The sequence below is a fragment of the Patella vulgata genome, chromosome 1 (assembly GCF_932274485.2).
Source record: "Patella vulgata chromosome 1, xgPatVulg1.2, whole genome shotgun sequence".
In the NCBI taxonomy this organism is placed as follows: Eukaryota; Metazoa; Mollusca; class Gastropoda; family Patellidae; genus Patella; species Patella vulgata.
In genome coordinates this window covers 39,554,545-39,571,042 of record NC_065879.2, presented here as the reverse complement: position 1 = coordinate 39,571,042, position 16,498 = coordinate 39,554,545, and the positions used below count along the sequence as shown (strand labels likewise).

Genomic DNA, 16,498 nt, shown 5'->3' with positions numbered 1-16,498 from the left:
TACAAAAAATCAGAGACTGCTGTTACACAGTTAACAGTAGAACACGTAACTACGAAATGTGAAATTCCAAATTCCAAATTCCAAATGCGAAATTCCAAATTCATGTCTTACCGATAAAATAGCAAATTGGCAACCCCCCTCAATTAAAGGCCCAATACCACTCCTGTTGTAACTGAATAATATGTCCCAATCTTTATTCTAGTCAACAAATTGTACTATTTTACAATATTCCAATTAATTGATGATACAAATTTCATCTTAACACACCTAATTTAAAAAATTGGAAAAATTCAACTAAATGATTTGAAAAGCCTAACGTAAACCTTTTCAAATGTGACTTGGATTTAAAAATATTTTCGAACCCTCTGGACAAGTAAAATAGGATGTAATGGATAATTTACACAACAGGTAGGACACATAAACATCTAATACTTAGAATAAGGCTATTATTTATTTTCTGGAACTGTCAAGCCAGCAAGAGTGTTATCGTTACTTTAAACAAATTAGAATTTATATAAATTGTAATTTTACACAACTAATTACTTCTAGTTTACCTATCTGGGCCGGATAAATACCCGTTCCAAATTACTAGATTCCAAATTCCAAATTCCAAATGCGAAATTCCAAATTCCAAATCTGATCCGACCAATCGGATCAGGTTTTTGCTTTTGACTAATAAGTTCGGGTTTGCTTCGGCAGATGTGAACAGTTCCTCTGCAGTGAGCTACTCTGCTACTCGGTATCCTAGGACTGGCATTTTTTTTGTTTTTGTTTGCTACAGCTGCAAATTTGGAATCTGGAATCTGGAATTTGGAATCTGGAATTTGGATTTTGGATTTTGGATTTTGGAATTTGGAATTTGGAATGAGCTTTCTGGGCTTTCGTACGTAACCACCATTTTGTCTGCATGCCACGTAGGACAAGTGACGGCACCTAGTTCAAATCGTTTTGTGAAATGAATTCGCAGCGTGCTTCAATAGGCATGTATATCTTGGTTCAATTATCGGCGTGATAGTGGCCACAGTAGACATGCCCGCTACGCTGCTACCGCAGTAAGCTAGGAGTGGCCCCAAATAGGCCAAAGAGACCAAATAAAATTAAGATGTTATTAAATGGATGTCACCGCATTAGTTCTATGACACGAGTACTGTATCATTATTCCCCAATCCCTAATCAGAAACCGAAATCCCTAATTGGATTTCCTCCTATATTGACACAGGGGGGCACTTAATAACCAAAATATATACGAAAATGGGTTTTACTACCTTGAAAACGTATATTTTCACACCAAGCCTGATCATGATGTAAAATTCAAATTTCACGCCCAAACAGGCCGCCGTCTTGAATGACCCCCCAATATTGACTAAGTGGTATCATTGTATGGATACGGATTCAGTTACCTCTAAAACGCATATTTTGATACTAAACTCGATCATATTATGATAACTGGGTGACAATAGGAATTTTTGAAGCTAAAACCGGCGGCCATTTTGGATATTTGCCAATTTGACCTATTTGGACACGAATTTGGGACTGGGACTTTTTTTGGTGATAATATAGGTCTACACCGACCATAAATCGTGGCACGCATATTTATTGCAGCAACTGCCAGCACTAATATTATCTTGCCTGGACCACTAATAGGCTGGTAGGAAACACTCCGACCTGCGGGAAAAATCCAAAACAAATGATTTTTGCTTTTTTGTAAGGAGATATGGACATAGTACCCAAACAAAATAATCCACCGCAATCTACCTTGGGCAATTTTTTATGGACGATTTAGTTTTTGTATCTGACATCAAAATGAATGATCCTTGTAAAACCGCCTTATTTAAGTTATCACCAACTTGACGCACTCTAAATGTATTATCAAATTGCAAGTAACCATAACACACACTTAACACGTAGATTTTCTAAAAATAATATTATTAGCGCAACTATTAATATCCACCATACTCGTCTGTTTTGGCAGGATGAACTGTCATTGAACTGGATGCTGACGCGGATGGGTGGTGGCTCAGTTTTTGATTGTTGTGGGCTGGTTTCCTATAAACTGTAGTTTGGAGCGGTTTGTTGTTTTTTCTGATAATGATATCTAGAAAGAGAAGACTGTTGTCTCGTTCTGTGCCCACGGTGAACTTAATTTCATTATGCTGTGTGTTAAGGTGGTCTAGTAAGGAGTGTGCAAGAGGAGGGGGGGGGGTGACCAGGTCGACAACATCGCAGGAGACGAACCTACGTTGATGTTATCACAAAAGTCTTTCGAGTCAAGTGAGAATAAAAATTTAGAAAGGTTTTGGGCTGTTTTGTGAGAGAAAGAGAGAGAAATGGGGTTTAACGTCTACTCGACACAAACTAGGTCATTTCGGGACTAACACATGGTTAAATATTATTTCAATAATTCGCTTGCGCGTAGGGGTCTTTAGCAGTGGGAGGAAACCGGAGGACCCGGAGAAAACCCATGAGGTTGGACAGGCGACCCCACTCCTTGTAACGAACAACCGTACACAGCTCTGTGGGCTTTAGGTGTCGTTGTTGGGTTGTCATCTGTGAGGAGGCTAACATTGATAACAGTTTTGGTAATACATGTATATTCATTCTAAGATGTTTTAGAAGGTGCTTAGGTTGGGTTTTATTGGTTGATATTATTGGTATAGTTGCATTTCACAAGGATGCATAGTTTGACATTGGCGTCAAGCTGTTTCGAAGAATGTTATATGTATCAGGAGTTATGTGGGGGCTAGCTGGTGACACTGAACTTCAGATAATTTGAACTGTTTCATACCTTAAAGGGACTATCCCGAATTGAACAGAGTTTCAAAAATAAAAGTCTGAGTACGTATGAAATTTAAACGCCAAAATATAGAGGAATGGTGTATTTACCCTGTCTCAACATTTCAGCTCAAAATATTGAGTCATTTGGACGTGAACTTCAAAACTGCTTATCCGGACACGTAACCCTTTTAAGATTTTGGGTCAATTTTTTCGTTGGGTGACCTGATAATCGATTCCCCTTCCTTTAGAGGTTTATACAGTGAATGATCCACGTTCTGTACTGGATAACCAAAAGGTAAATTTCACCTACACATTATTTTTATAAAATAAAAGTCTGGTTTTATCCAAACACCGCATAATACAGCTTGGGACACCGGTCCCCACTTCCAGATTAAGACTGACGGATTTCAATTGTTTGAAAACGTATCAAATATATTGAGTTAGTTGCTCGGCCCTAAGGTAGAGGATTTTAACATAGCATTAACCAGTTTTATTATCCAAAATATTATCGGGATTAGCCCTTTAATAGCGACGATAGAATCTGCATTGACATTTCGCCAGAGATAAACAGCTTAGTGGCCATTTATGTTTCGTTGGAATATGTTATGGTTTTCAGATATATTTTATACGTTAGTCATGTGGTAATGTAGATAAGCTTTTGTAGTTGATCAATTAGATTTCTGGCTGGATCTGGCCATTGCCATTCTTGTGCAGAGCATTTTGCCACAAGTTTCGTGCGATAAGAAAATGTGCTCATCTGGCCTAGCCTTTGGTGTGGGGGAATAGGAACGTTTTGATGGGACGACAGGAAGTTTGCCCAATACTACCCAACATAATTGAAGTATTATGTTAGTTTCCCACAATAACGAGTTAGTATTGGGTAGTAGTGGGTAAATCACTCAGCCCGGCGGGGTTTCCTCACCGCTGAAAATGTCTGGAGGTGGTCTTTTTTAATACATGTGAATTTGCTGAACATTTTTCAACATGTTTCGTGTGGTTAGTAAATGAGCTAGTGGGGTAGGGGCGATTAGAGGCGCCTGACGAGTTTACCCCACCACTGACAATATCTGACAGTTGGCACTTTTGATGCACGTGACGATGCTGAACATTATGCAACAAATTTCATGCAGTTGGTAAATGCGCTGATCTAGCTTAGCTTTTGGGATGGGGCAGGGGCAGTTATGGACGTCTTTACAATTAGAATTTCCCAACATGGGAATTTACTGATTTTGTCGATGGTCTAATAGTGGATAAGCATTTGTGATGCACAAAAATATTCTCAGCATGCCGAAAAAAGTGACGAAAATTTAGAACAATTGTGGATTTTATAAGTCGAATGGGTACAAAAAACAGAACGCCTGTAACTTTTTTTTGCGATTTTGGTGGATTTTTTTCCTGGATTTGTACTCATATAGATCTTTCATAAAAAGCAAGAATGATTTGTTTCGGATTTTTTCCCCTCAGATCACCCAAATCCGAGGTTCTCCTACCAGGCTACAATTAGTTTTAAAGTAGGTAACAAGCTACTACCGAATAACTAACCGTCTCTGAAGACGATTCGTCTCTGACGACGGTAGGCAATCTAAGTAAGCTTCGAATGTAAATGTGACAACGAAAGTTGTCTGTAATAATATTTCAGAGCAAATAGAATCAATAATGTAGATATTCGAAAATATTCGAATATGGTGATTGCTATTCAAATATTCGAATATTATATTCAAAGAGCGAATATTCGTGCCGAACACTAACTTTATTTAATATGGATAATCGACGAAAAGAGGAAATTAAAAGGGAGAAAGTCGATAAAAAGTCGATATAACCGAGCGGATTGGGAAAGCCCACTGCTCTACTAGATAACCACGCCACAGGCGAATCATCACGATCATGGATCTTCATATGTTTTTTTTGTCACCACGCGGTAGACCTAATAGCTAAACGAGAACCATTTCTTAGACTAATTTGTTAAAAATTTCGAAAATCTAAATTAAAGAATAATGTCCATCATATGAGGCCAGGAAACGTTTCAATCAGTAATACAGAATTGAACAAAATGGCTTAGATATGATAATCAATGTAGCTTACTTACATGCGACCACTCCATCTGTTTCCATTTAAGTTTATTTTCAAGGACACCCCATTCAAATGTATCATAGAAGAAATCTTGATAACCTTTATAATTAGGATTAACTATATACTCAGCATTGACAGCAGAACCAAAGGCAAATTCACTCTTCAATTGTTGTAACTGTAAAATATACTACCATTGTTAGTAACAGTAATGAATGCAGCTACATGAACCATTTTAGGTAGTATATTCTTATGACGAATTCGCCGAAATTATCCGACGCGCATGTCCGAAGTCAGTCAGCCGACTCTAATATGTATGACAGCATTAACAGCAAAGGACCGGATCCAAAATATAAATTATAGTTTCCATGTAAATAGCACATTAAATATTTACCTCAACTGTAAGATTCGACGAACCAAATTCTTCCTGTACCCTGAAATTAAACGAGTATCATAATAAAAAAACCACATCCAGGTTTCCTAACACAAGGACACAATATCAAAATATTAATGTTAAAAACATCACAATAAAACAAGAATGTTTTTTTTTCTCTAATATAACTAGTCAATCTCACAAATCCGAAAGAGAACCAACCATAATTTTAGCCTTCACAGTGTTTGTTTGTACACATGGGCATAACAATTATATATTTAACAGTTCTACATGTATTTAGATATTGCATAATTATTGCCAACAGTTATGGCTTCATATCAAATAGGCCTTACCCCAGAAACATCACAGCAACTAAGACTTCCGAGCTTTGTACACATAGGCATAACAATTATATATTTAAAAGTTCTATTTAGATACCGCATAATTTTTGCCAACACTTACGGCTTCGTATCAAACAAGGCCTTACTTCAGAAACATCACAGCAACTAAGACTTCTGAGCAGTCCACAGAGGTTGCCGCATATTTATTCTTTTTTTTAAGTAATTTCAACATTTACAAGACATTAAACACTGATCAAAAGTAACAACCCATGCATTAATTACCAGAAATAATTTAAATTTGATCGACGTCTAGTTCATTCTAGTGCTAACAGTTTTTACATCTTTTATACAAAACACTGACGAGTGTGACCACAATATACCATCACATTTCAATGTGGGCGTATATAAATGGATAACATATTTTCAAGTACGTACTTACAATTTCTACTATGTCGTTTCAAGAATTCACATGCTAAAAATTATTCTCTTACCTTATATGAATATCATCTTTTCGGAGTTTGTCTATTAGAGTGTCGGAATCTTGGCGCCATGTTGGTGATAATGATGGTACCTCATTAAATACAGCAGAATCTAACAAATAATTAACATCGATGTCCTGAAGCTGAACATAAATCGATACCCCGGTCACGTCTGTAATTTATAAATATATATCATTAGCCAGCATGGTGAAATGACAGTAAGATTAAGAAATTGTATTAATCGACCCCCCCCCCCCCATGTTATATCAAATCAATTAGCCTTTCGGGTTTATTTCAAATAAAGCCAAAATATCAACAATCGCTCATTACAATCCCTTATAGTTATTGAGAATGCTTCAAGTAAAGCCACGGTGTCCAAATCTTTATCGGAAATGTGCCTTAATAGTGTCACCGGCAAAACGGATTTCTTTGTCCAAACGAATATAAGCTGCATGTCTATTTCTGTTCTTTTCGTGCACCACTCTTCTTCGCTTTACTGTATCGATAGTGGTATACTTTTAGTGGAAAAGTAGAGTATTTCTCCACAAATTGGGGTTAAACTCGCAACAATTGAACTATGTAGCCGAAATACCAAACCTTTCTCAAAGCGAATGTCCACGGAATCACATGTATCGATTTCGTTCTCATCAGTTTCTGTGCGCTGAATTGTTTTCGCTTGTGCAAACGATTGATACGATTGATATCGCAAAATGGAGCGTTAGCAAATCCCCGCCCACTACTTCTTGGTCTTTCACTTTATTTTGCATTTCGATACGTCTAACATAAATCAAAGCAAATTATATCTATTACATACCAGGCGGGGTAGTAAAATCCCCACCAATCTCCTGCCATATGTTTGGCTGCATAAATCTCACCTCACCAAGTTTTTGGTGCCGAGAACCTTCAATACAAGAAATCAAAACAGTATCATGTATACAACATAGGAATTTACAGCCCCGTGAACTGCCAAATTTCCCAACAGTTTTCGATTCCGAAATCGGTTAATAATCCTCACCTCGATGACATTTTACTCAAAATATTACACTCTATCTTGTTGTTGTTCTTCTTACTGTGTAACGTCCGCTTCCCCCGAAGGTGATATCGCAGACAAGTCTTATTTTTCATTTTTATTATCTTAGCGCACGCGCAGGGGTCTTTCTTGTGGGAGGAAGCCGGAGTACACGGAGTAAACCCACGAGGTTGAGAATGCCTTGACCAGGGGCTATGTCATGGTTTTGAGTTTTTGCACCCCCTTGAGTTTTTGCGCCTCTCACAAATGGCAAAAAATCACGCGGTTTTAATGCGGGGGGGGGGGGGGGCCATCAGCATTACTGTTGGCCTGTTTGTATTTGAAATATACTAAGCAGCAAAAGAAACGTCAGGTTGGTATGTTACTCTGAATAGACGCATTGCATAAAACTTGCCAAATGTTTTTATTGTTTATTAATTTTGTGACCACATCTCCAACTTTACCTGAGTAATACGACTCCTTCCCAAACACAAAATTGAACCCAGGAAATGTTCTCAAAAACACAACATGACTTCTTAGATGGTAATATGCTCTCCATTATTTTCATGTAACTCATGCTGCACGTGCTGTTCACCGGGACCAGTCCTATAAAATGCACCCCCATACCTGGTTAAATCATTCACACTATAACGTCAGCAGCATGCCACGACTCACGACAGCTCAGAGGAACAAGGCGCTTGGAAGACTCGACGCTGGCCACACTGCCCAGGCCCCCGAACTGGTAGACCAAGGGTTATCACAAGGCAATAAGACCGTCATGTTGTGCGACAGCACGTGTAGAATCCCTTCACACGGCATCTGAGACGGCACGTCAGACAGTGGGAACACGCGGAAGACCCATCAGTTGATACAGTGCGCCAACGTCTCCCCAGAGAGAACATCCGTTGCCGTAGACCTTACCGTGGACCGATCCTCACCACTCGCCATCGACGTGAACGGCTACAGTTTGCCCAACAACGCCAGAAATGGGAATACAGTCAATGGAGAACTTTTCTGTTCACAGATGAGAGTCGGTATTGCGTATCAACTGCAGATGGCAGGACCAGAATATAGCGTCGACGCGGCCAGCGTTATTCCGACCAATGTGTCATGGAACGAGATTCATTGGGAGGTCCAAGCATAATGGTTTAGGGTGGAATCGGCCTGAACAAAAAGTGGGTCCTGTGGTGTTCCAAAATCTTGGTCCAGGGAGAGGAGGTCGCATCACAGCAGTGCGCTACATCGATCAAGCTCTCAGACCCCACGTCATACCACATTTCTCACGTCACCGAAACAACGTTTTCCAGCACGACAACGCCCCTGCCCACACCGCAAGAGTTACTTGGGACTTTCTACACCAGAACGGTGTCAACGTTATGCACTGACCAGCCCTTAGTCCGACTTAACCCCGATTGAACATCTTTGGGATGAAATTCAGAGGAGACTTAATAACGTCGTACCGAGACCAAACACAGCCGATGGATTGCGTCAGGCTTTTCTGAGAGTGTGGTTCCAGGTGCCAATGGCGTTCACCAATCGTGGACACACCAGATACTGATGTATAGACCGTGTACAGACTCTAAACCTTCTCGTAATGTCTTGGAATTGTGATGAATTAATTACTAATGTGTCAACATACTGTTCACAAAAAAATGCTTTGATCCATTTAGTAAGTCGTTTTCTAGAATGATTTGATTAAAGTGCCTGTCTGATTTTGAAATCGTACTGACGTTTTTTATGCTGTTTAGTACAATTATTGATATATATATATTTACCGTGTCCGGTTGAATTAACCAAATTCGTAACTTGTACATTACTTGTCAGTTTCCTTGGAGAAATGTTCAGAAGTTTGATTCTTGCGTGAAAATAATAATTGGTTAACGGCTTGACAGAAACATCAAAATATATTCCACCCCATGCAGCTTGTCTACAATTATTCCAAAATTTATTTATGTTTAATAAAAGTAAAAGTGGTAAGGGAATGAAAAGAATAATCGCGCTTATAACTGAAATTTGTGCTTAGAGCCCACACCTCGTATTTTCGATGCCAACAGCAATCTATAGAAAATAGTTGCTGTATTGGACTTTTCGTATGAAAATATTTTAAGTTTTATTTGGTATCAAAAAGAACTGTGTACATTATATACCAACTCGAAATGTTCTTTAATCTGTGCCGTTAATCAATTGAAAATTAACAAGAGCATCCTGCTTTGATTGATATGGTATTCTTTTTTAAAATGAAGAGAATGGAATATAAAATGGCGGCAACGACTGTAATAATTATGACAAGAGGCATAAAAGGCTAGGTGTTGGGTTTGTTTTGCCATACACCAAAATCAATAGTTGCCGTCCAAGCATACCAAGTTCCATGATGATCCATTCGGAATTGCTACCTGGGAGTCCGTAGATCCACCAAAATCATGATCAATAGTTGCCGTCGAGTTTATTAGGAATACAAACGCCAAGATCCAAGATGATCCATTGTGGCCTGTAGGTAGCACACAGACAGACACACAAAGAACAAATAGGTATGGCTCTGCCCCCAGGGATCTGTTCAAAAGTATCTGTTAAAGATACAATAACGAGTTTACAGTCCTCACTATAATAGTTAAAAACTAGAAAATGTAAAGGCAATTTGCTGAAAATTTCAGTCAAATTGATCCACTATGAATCGAGAAATAAGTGATTGAAAGTTCCGCATAGCCTCGGTCATCATTACTAAAGTCGGTACGACAAAAATCATAGTCTCGATTATCCACTTAATCGTTAAATCGAGAAGGAAAGTTACGCAGCAAATCGTATCATAATCCAACAAATATCGCAGGCTAGCGTTGACATCGAGAGTTGATTATGGTCTGGATACGTTAATTAATGTCTAATTAATAGTTTATATAACATTTCAGGCCTAAAGAAGGACCTACAATAGACAGATTTAGCTCTTGCATAATGTTTGTTTAAGAATTGCGGCATGTAGGCGATACACAGACCCCCCCCACACACACACACACACACACAAAATGGGTATGGTTGTGTTCCAGGGGGGTCGGGCATGTACCAAAAAATAACTCAGGTCCTCCTACGGGTACAAGGATTAAGTATGAAACGTTTTCAAGACGATCGATTAAGAATTGCGGCCTGTAGGCGACACACAGACACACAAAAAGAAAATGGGCGTGGTTCTACAAATGGGCGATGGGCATGCACAAAAACAATAGTAATGATCCTTAGGATAAAAGAAATAAGTATGCAAAGTTTAAAAAAATGTGGCCTGTAGACGACAAAGAAACAAATACAAAAATTGGGCGTGGTTCTGCCCCTAGGAGATGGCCATGCATCAGAAACAATAGTAATGATCCTTTGGGTATAAGGAATAAGTATGCAAAGTTAAATCATGTGGCCTGTAGAGGACAAAGAAACTAATACAAAAATTGGGCGTGGCTTTGCCCCTGGGAGTCGGGCATGCACCAAAAACAATAGGGGTCATCCTTAGAGTATAAGGAATAATAACTATGTAAGGTTTTAAGACGATCAATTAAGAATTGCTGTCTGTAAGCGACACACCGATTTTTGTTTATTTGTGTTTTCATTGATACTTATATTCTTGGAACAGATTGACGCAGATTGTGCAGATATATATGTGCATGTTGCATGAATAATTATATGGTTTAGTACACGGAAGTTTTTAAGAGTCTCCTGTCTTTTCATTTCGCATAAATCTTAGAAGGGGGGGGGGGGGGGTGATATATATATGTAGGTTTTCGAGATTTCTGCTACATGTATGAATACTTATATAATTCTACGGATGTTGGTATGGTTATGGTTTACCTAATAACGAGCAAAAAGTCTTAAAGAAAGGGACGAATGTAAGAATTTTGCTAGAATTTTGCTCTTGAAATTAATGATGGCATTATATTATATTGTATTAATTGATATCTTTGGCAAGTTATTATATTCACATATATGAACTTAAATCAAGTTAGCGAATGAGTGGCATATTGTTACATAAAAGAGTCATAATGTGGTAATGTATTCATCTGAAAAATATCTAGAATAATTTGCTTTTGTACGTAAAATATTTTATTATTTTTGACAGAAAAATGTTGTTATGTCTGATGGGTTATGAAAAAGGCGAGATTTGACATGTCCCCAATGAGCCACCATATAGTATAAACAGCGCCATATTTTAGCATATTGAGCGTTGAAATTATGACTCCTTTTTAACCCGTAATGATAAGTCATAATTCTAACTCCCATTATGGTAACAGCTGGCGGTGTTCACTATAAGGTGACTCATTGAGGACATGTGAAATTGTGCCTTTTTTTTATATAACCCAACAACATGACATTTTTTCTTTGAAACATAGATACAAAAGTAAATCATTCTCGACAATTTTGAAAGAAAAAATAGGTTATTTTTTTTAACGTGCAAGAAAAATAAAGTATTTTACGTGCAAAAGTAAATTATTCCGATATTATTTAAACATACACATTATGCAAGAGCTAAATCTGCCAATTGCAGGTGTTTCTTTAGGCCTGAAATGTATGCAAGGGTATCGCTGCCAATATTAAATGCTCTGATTATATGTAAAGAGAGATTGAAATGGGGTTAAACGTTCACTCGACACAAACTAGGTCATTTCGGGACTAACATATGGATTAATTTTATTTCAATAATTCGCTTGCGCGTAGTGGTCTTTAGCAGTGGAAGGAAACCGGGGGACCCGGAGAAAACCCACGAGGTTGGACAGGCGACCCTGCTCCTTGTAACGTACAACCGGGGATTCGAAAACAAGCCAGTTGGCTCAATGACAGGCTCTATGATACAGCACGCACGTGCTAACCATTCGGCCACCCCCCCCCACCCCCCAATTATATGTAAAAAGTACAATGTACAAAGTCCTAATACCGGTAATGACAAAGTCAAAATACCCATAAGTCAAGAGTTAAATGTAAAACGTCAAATGTTAAGTGTTAAATGACAAATGTTTTGTGGGGGGAAATGCTTTTTTTGACGTGTCTACATTTTACATTTCTCTCATTACATTTTACATTTGTTCTCTGCCACATTCCATTTGTCCTTCACGCATTCTAAATAGCATGTTTCGCACAGCATCAACTTTCATATGCAAATGTAGGATATCACGTGACTTATTAACATATACGGAAACCCGGCACACTATAAACCAGCACACTATAAGGATATTCACCGCTCGATAACAATAATTCAAGCTGGCACACCATAAGAAACTATTTAGACGACCGTGCGTAATCATGAATGTGCCAGGAAATAATTTATAGATTCAAACAGCCAAAGAAACATACTTTCGGTATTAGGTCTTTGTACATTGTACTTTTTACATATAATCAATGGAAACGACATAGTCCCAAAGCATTTAATATTGGCAGCAATGCCCTTCCATAGAAATGTTATATAAACTATTAATTAATGAAAAGACCTTAATCAACTTTCGATGCCATCTTATGTGTCGGATTGTCACTGGATTTGAATCCGATCTGCTGATCAACGCTCATTGATGATTAAATAAAAAAAATGGATAATCGAGTCTATGTTTTTTTATCGTACCGACTTAAGTAATGATGAACGAGGTTAGGTCGAAAAATCAATAGCTAATATCTCGGTTCAGAGTGGAGCAATTTTCAGCATATCCCCTTTACATTATCTAGTTTTTAACTAGTATAGTGAGAACTGCAAATCGTACTCTGATCTTCCATAATGTATCTTTAAGTAATCTAGTAATCTAGGGCTTGTTCTCTCATTGTCCCAATGATTTACATCGAACAAGTATTAAATCTGTTAAAGGGAGGTTACGGAAGGCTAAATATTGATGGGGTTTTCGGCTAAAGGGACATAACCTAATTTGATAAAAAAAAAATTTGTTAAAAACTATAGCCTGTATCGCGTTCACAGTGTTTTCGGAAAAGGATTACAACTCTTGAACGGAATATGTCCGATGCTCACTAAATTCAACCAATCCAGGATATTTCGATTCCTAACACATATTTTAAGTTTCATCAAAAATTGGGCCCAGAAACTTCGTGCATATTTCTCTTTTTGCGTAAATGACAGGGGCCATAACTCAAGATGCTGCTTTCGAAGTAGATGCGCATACCAGATTCGTCGACCTTCGACGCATATTTTATTTTAAGTGTCATTTAAAACTTGGTATATGTATTACATGCTTTGTCCCTACATGTATTTGCGTAAAGGGACGGGGCAATTTTCACGGGAAGTTAAGGTCCGATTTTCTCCAAAATCGAATTCATCAGTGATTGTTGTGTATTAAACACATATAATCAAACTTTTGATCTCTTCGGATCACACAAGCTATGTACGCGATTTTCGTTCAACCAGGAGCAAAAATCCAGAAAATTAATGTTCCGATATTTTCCAAAATGGAACCTATCCGAGATCTTTCGGATATAAACATACATTTTAAGTTTTAAAAGAAATTGAATAAAAATTGTGACCCCAAGAGGATCCACAAGCTATGTGCGCGACTTTCGTACGATCAGGAGCCATAATCCAAAACGTTATCGTGCGATAGGTGCCAAAATCGATCCCATCCGAGATCTTTGAGACATCAACATATTGTTTAAATTTCATCAAAGTCGGATAACAAATTGTGACCTGTAGACACACGCACGGACAGGGGTGATGACATAATACGTACACATAAAAATATGGGTGGATGCAAAATCTTGAAAGCATAATATTTGTTTATACTACCCTAAATTGACTAATCAATTTTACGGTTATGTACCTTTGCACTCCTGTCAAGTATCATTGGTATAAATTTATTGATTCCAAATTTATAGGCATGGAAACATTAAAATATAAGAGGGGAGGGGTGGTGACAATTACCCTGGAACCTCTCAACAGGAGCATAATATGGAACTTTGAGAGGGTGTAAACAATTCAGAACTATACCAATTTTTAATTCGTTTAGTTATGACACCAAACTATAGAATGAGTTCAATAAGAGCGCTGAATCGTCCTCTTACCTCCTAACAGAAAACCGGTGATTTGGAAATCAAATAACATGAAATAAAGTTTAACATCTTGCCGTTATGCACCACTGTGCTAATGAAGACGGGCATGCGCCTTGGTGTGCGCCATGTCAGAGGATTTTGTACGGACATGGGCGCTATGGCCTAATCTTGGTGTACGCCATTGGGTTTCCGTTTTGTTTATACTTTCGATGGCCTACACTACATGAAGATCTGACAAGTTGTACTATGAGGTCATGTGAGGGGTCGTATGAGTGACTTTTGACCCTATGACGTCAGAAATTGATTAATCAATCAGCGTTGGCGTTTCTAGTGGGTTACACACAGTTCCGTGCATGGCACGCCAAGAAGTCGTCGTAACAGACTGTTTCATTGGCTTATCCCTCACTTCAACCCAAACGCTGATAATATAACAACTCTTCCAGATCCTTGTGTAGTAAAGATAAGTAAAACAAACATTTTAACTATAAAAAACGAAACGAAATAGGATCTGTGTTTTAATCAGATTGGCTATATATTATTCTTTTAGAAAACAAATAGGCCAAAACAATCGATAGTGCATTATTTGTGAAAATGCACGACAAAATAGCCTATTTATTTATGCCAAAAATATCTAGAATAGTTTGCTTTTGTACGTAAAATATTTTATTATTTTTGACAGAAAAAATGTCGTCAGGTCTGTCGGGTTGTGGAAATGGCGCGATTTTACATGTTCCCAATGAGCCACCATACAATTGTAAACAGTGCCATCTGTTACCAAAATGAGCTCTAGAATTATGACGCCTTTACCAGCGAAAAATTTATGAAATGTCAAAATGTTAACAAAGCTAAACTGACGACGATAAATTAAGAGTAATAACGGAAATAGAACAAAATACTTATTCCATCTGCAATATTTAAGAAATATAAATTAGCATTTTTATATGTGTAAATAGCCAATTTCACATGTTAGTAAGAAGTTACATGCATAGAAGTAAGCATATTAGCATACGCATAACTGGCTTTTTTTGTCTTATTAAGATCTGGGTTTTTTGCTTTCCATTATAGTGTTCCGTGATACATTGCATCAGGCTGTAGTACTTATCTCACCGGGGGAGCCGCTGTGGCTCTGCGAGTAAGACATTCGCTCGTTAAGCAGGTTTCAGGTTCGCTATTTGTGTTACCGTAACTGTTAGTTAAATTCCTCGGGATAATCCAGTGCGGGTTCCCTTTGTCAGTGGTGGTGGGTAGGTTGCCTGGCAAGGACAATGTCTATTCGTTCAGAATGGAAGAAAACCAGATGTCTCGTGTTCATATTGACGTGCACTTAAAAGAATCTTTGACAGTTAGAATTCGATAAGTAGGTCGCAGCGCCGCTGTCCGGACAAAATTTCCCCCCATAGCACACTGTATCGCGTAAGTCCGCCTTGTTTAGCCCAATCACTGGCTAATTATTTAACATTATGAAAACTATATACCTATTAATGACGTGTAGGCTGTGGTGTCCAGTAAAACTATCCGTGTTCAAGTCTACTGTACATCCTTTATAATACCAACCCTGACCACTTGTCAACGTTTCAAAATCTCCAAACGTCTCCTCTTGGCCATTCACAGTCCACACCAATAAAAATAGTACGAAATAAGTGTAAACAGTCCCGAATGTTCTATGAATCATCTTACCCTTTACTTTAAAGGCATACCATTATCCACATGAGATTTGTCTAAAGATAAGCAACAGGGTCAAGGACGTGGGGTATCTGTACTGTTAAAAAACAGGCTATAAATATACGTAGCAGAAACAAATACACAATCAACTGTCCCATTATCTGTAAATTATATCTCACGTTTCCAATGCTAAGATGAACTAAAGAATTAAAATCAAAATAAGTTATACCCCCACCCCGCATCCATTCAATCCCATTTCTAGTCAAAAGTTACACTGGTGATAACTACATGTATGTTCAGAATAAAGCAATTTGACTGAAATTTTCAATATATTCTTCTTTCATCATTTATTTTTGAACTGTCATAGCAAAAATGGCTAACTCCTTATAAAAATCTCCCATAATGTATCTTTAATCCATGTATAATTAGTTTAGTGACTTTCACAGCACGATTTTTCTTTAGAACAGGGGGAATTACAGCATCCAGAATGAAAGATGTATGCAGAACAAATTTGACAAAACCATCACAATCACTGATCAAGTCTATATTTATGTTACCAAAATGAAAAAAAAAAACCTTTTCGAATGCTGCAACGCGTTAGGGATGTAAGGACGAAAAATGTAGCACCAAGCAGTCCCAACAGAAAATGACTGAACCTTGTGACAACTTTCGTGTTAATGGAAGTGGATTGTACCCTAATGCTAGCTTTCCCTATTTAGGTGCTTCTCCTGATGGAGTTGTTGTTTGTGACGGTTGCAGTGAAGGATCTTTGGGAATGAAA

At 37.9% G+C, this 16,498-nt stretch overlaps 1 protein-coding gene across 2 annotated transcripts in view; it reads right to left on the bottom strand.

Moving 5' to 3' along the window:
• The window catches only part of LOC126812937 (uncharacterized), a 29,890-nt gene extending 14,118 nt beyond the window's left edge, over positions 1-15,772 (bottom strand). For both annotated transcript variants that reach the window (XM_050539115.1, XM_050539117.1), the window contains exons 1-6: positions 15,531-15,772; positions 8,820-8,971; positions 6,850-6,936; positions 6,048-6,207; positions 5,237-5,276; positions 4,862-5,020 (exon numbers count right to left, since the gene is read on the bottom strand). In XM_050539115.1, coding sequence (XP_050395072.1) covers positions 4,862-5,020; positions 5,237-5,276; positions 6,048-6,207; positions 6,850-6,936; positions 8,820-8,971; positions 15,531-15,727 — 795 coding nt within the window. In that variant the 5' untranslated portion in view covers positions 15,728-15,772. The remainder of the gene's footprint in view (positions 1-4,861; positions 5,021-5,236; positions 5,277-6,047; positions 6,208-6,849; positions 6,937-8,819; positions 8,972-15,530) is intronic.
• Positions 15,773-16,498: the final 726 nt, after the last annotated feature.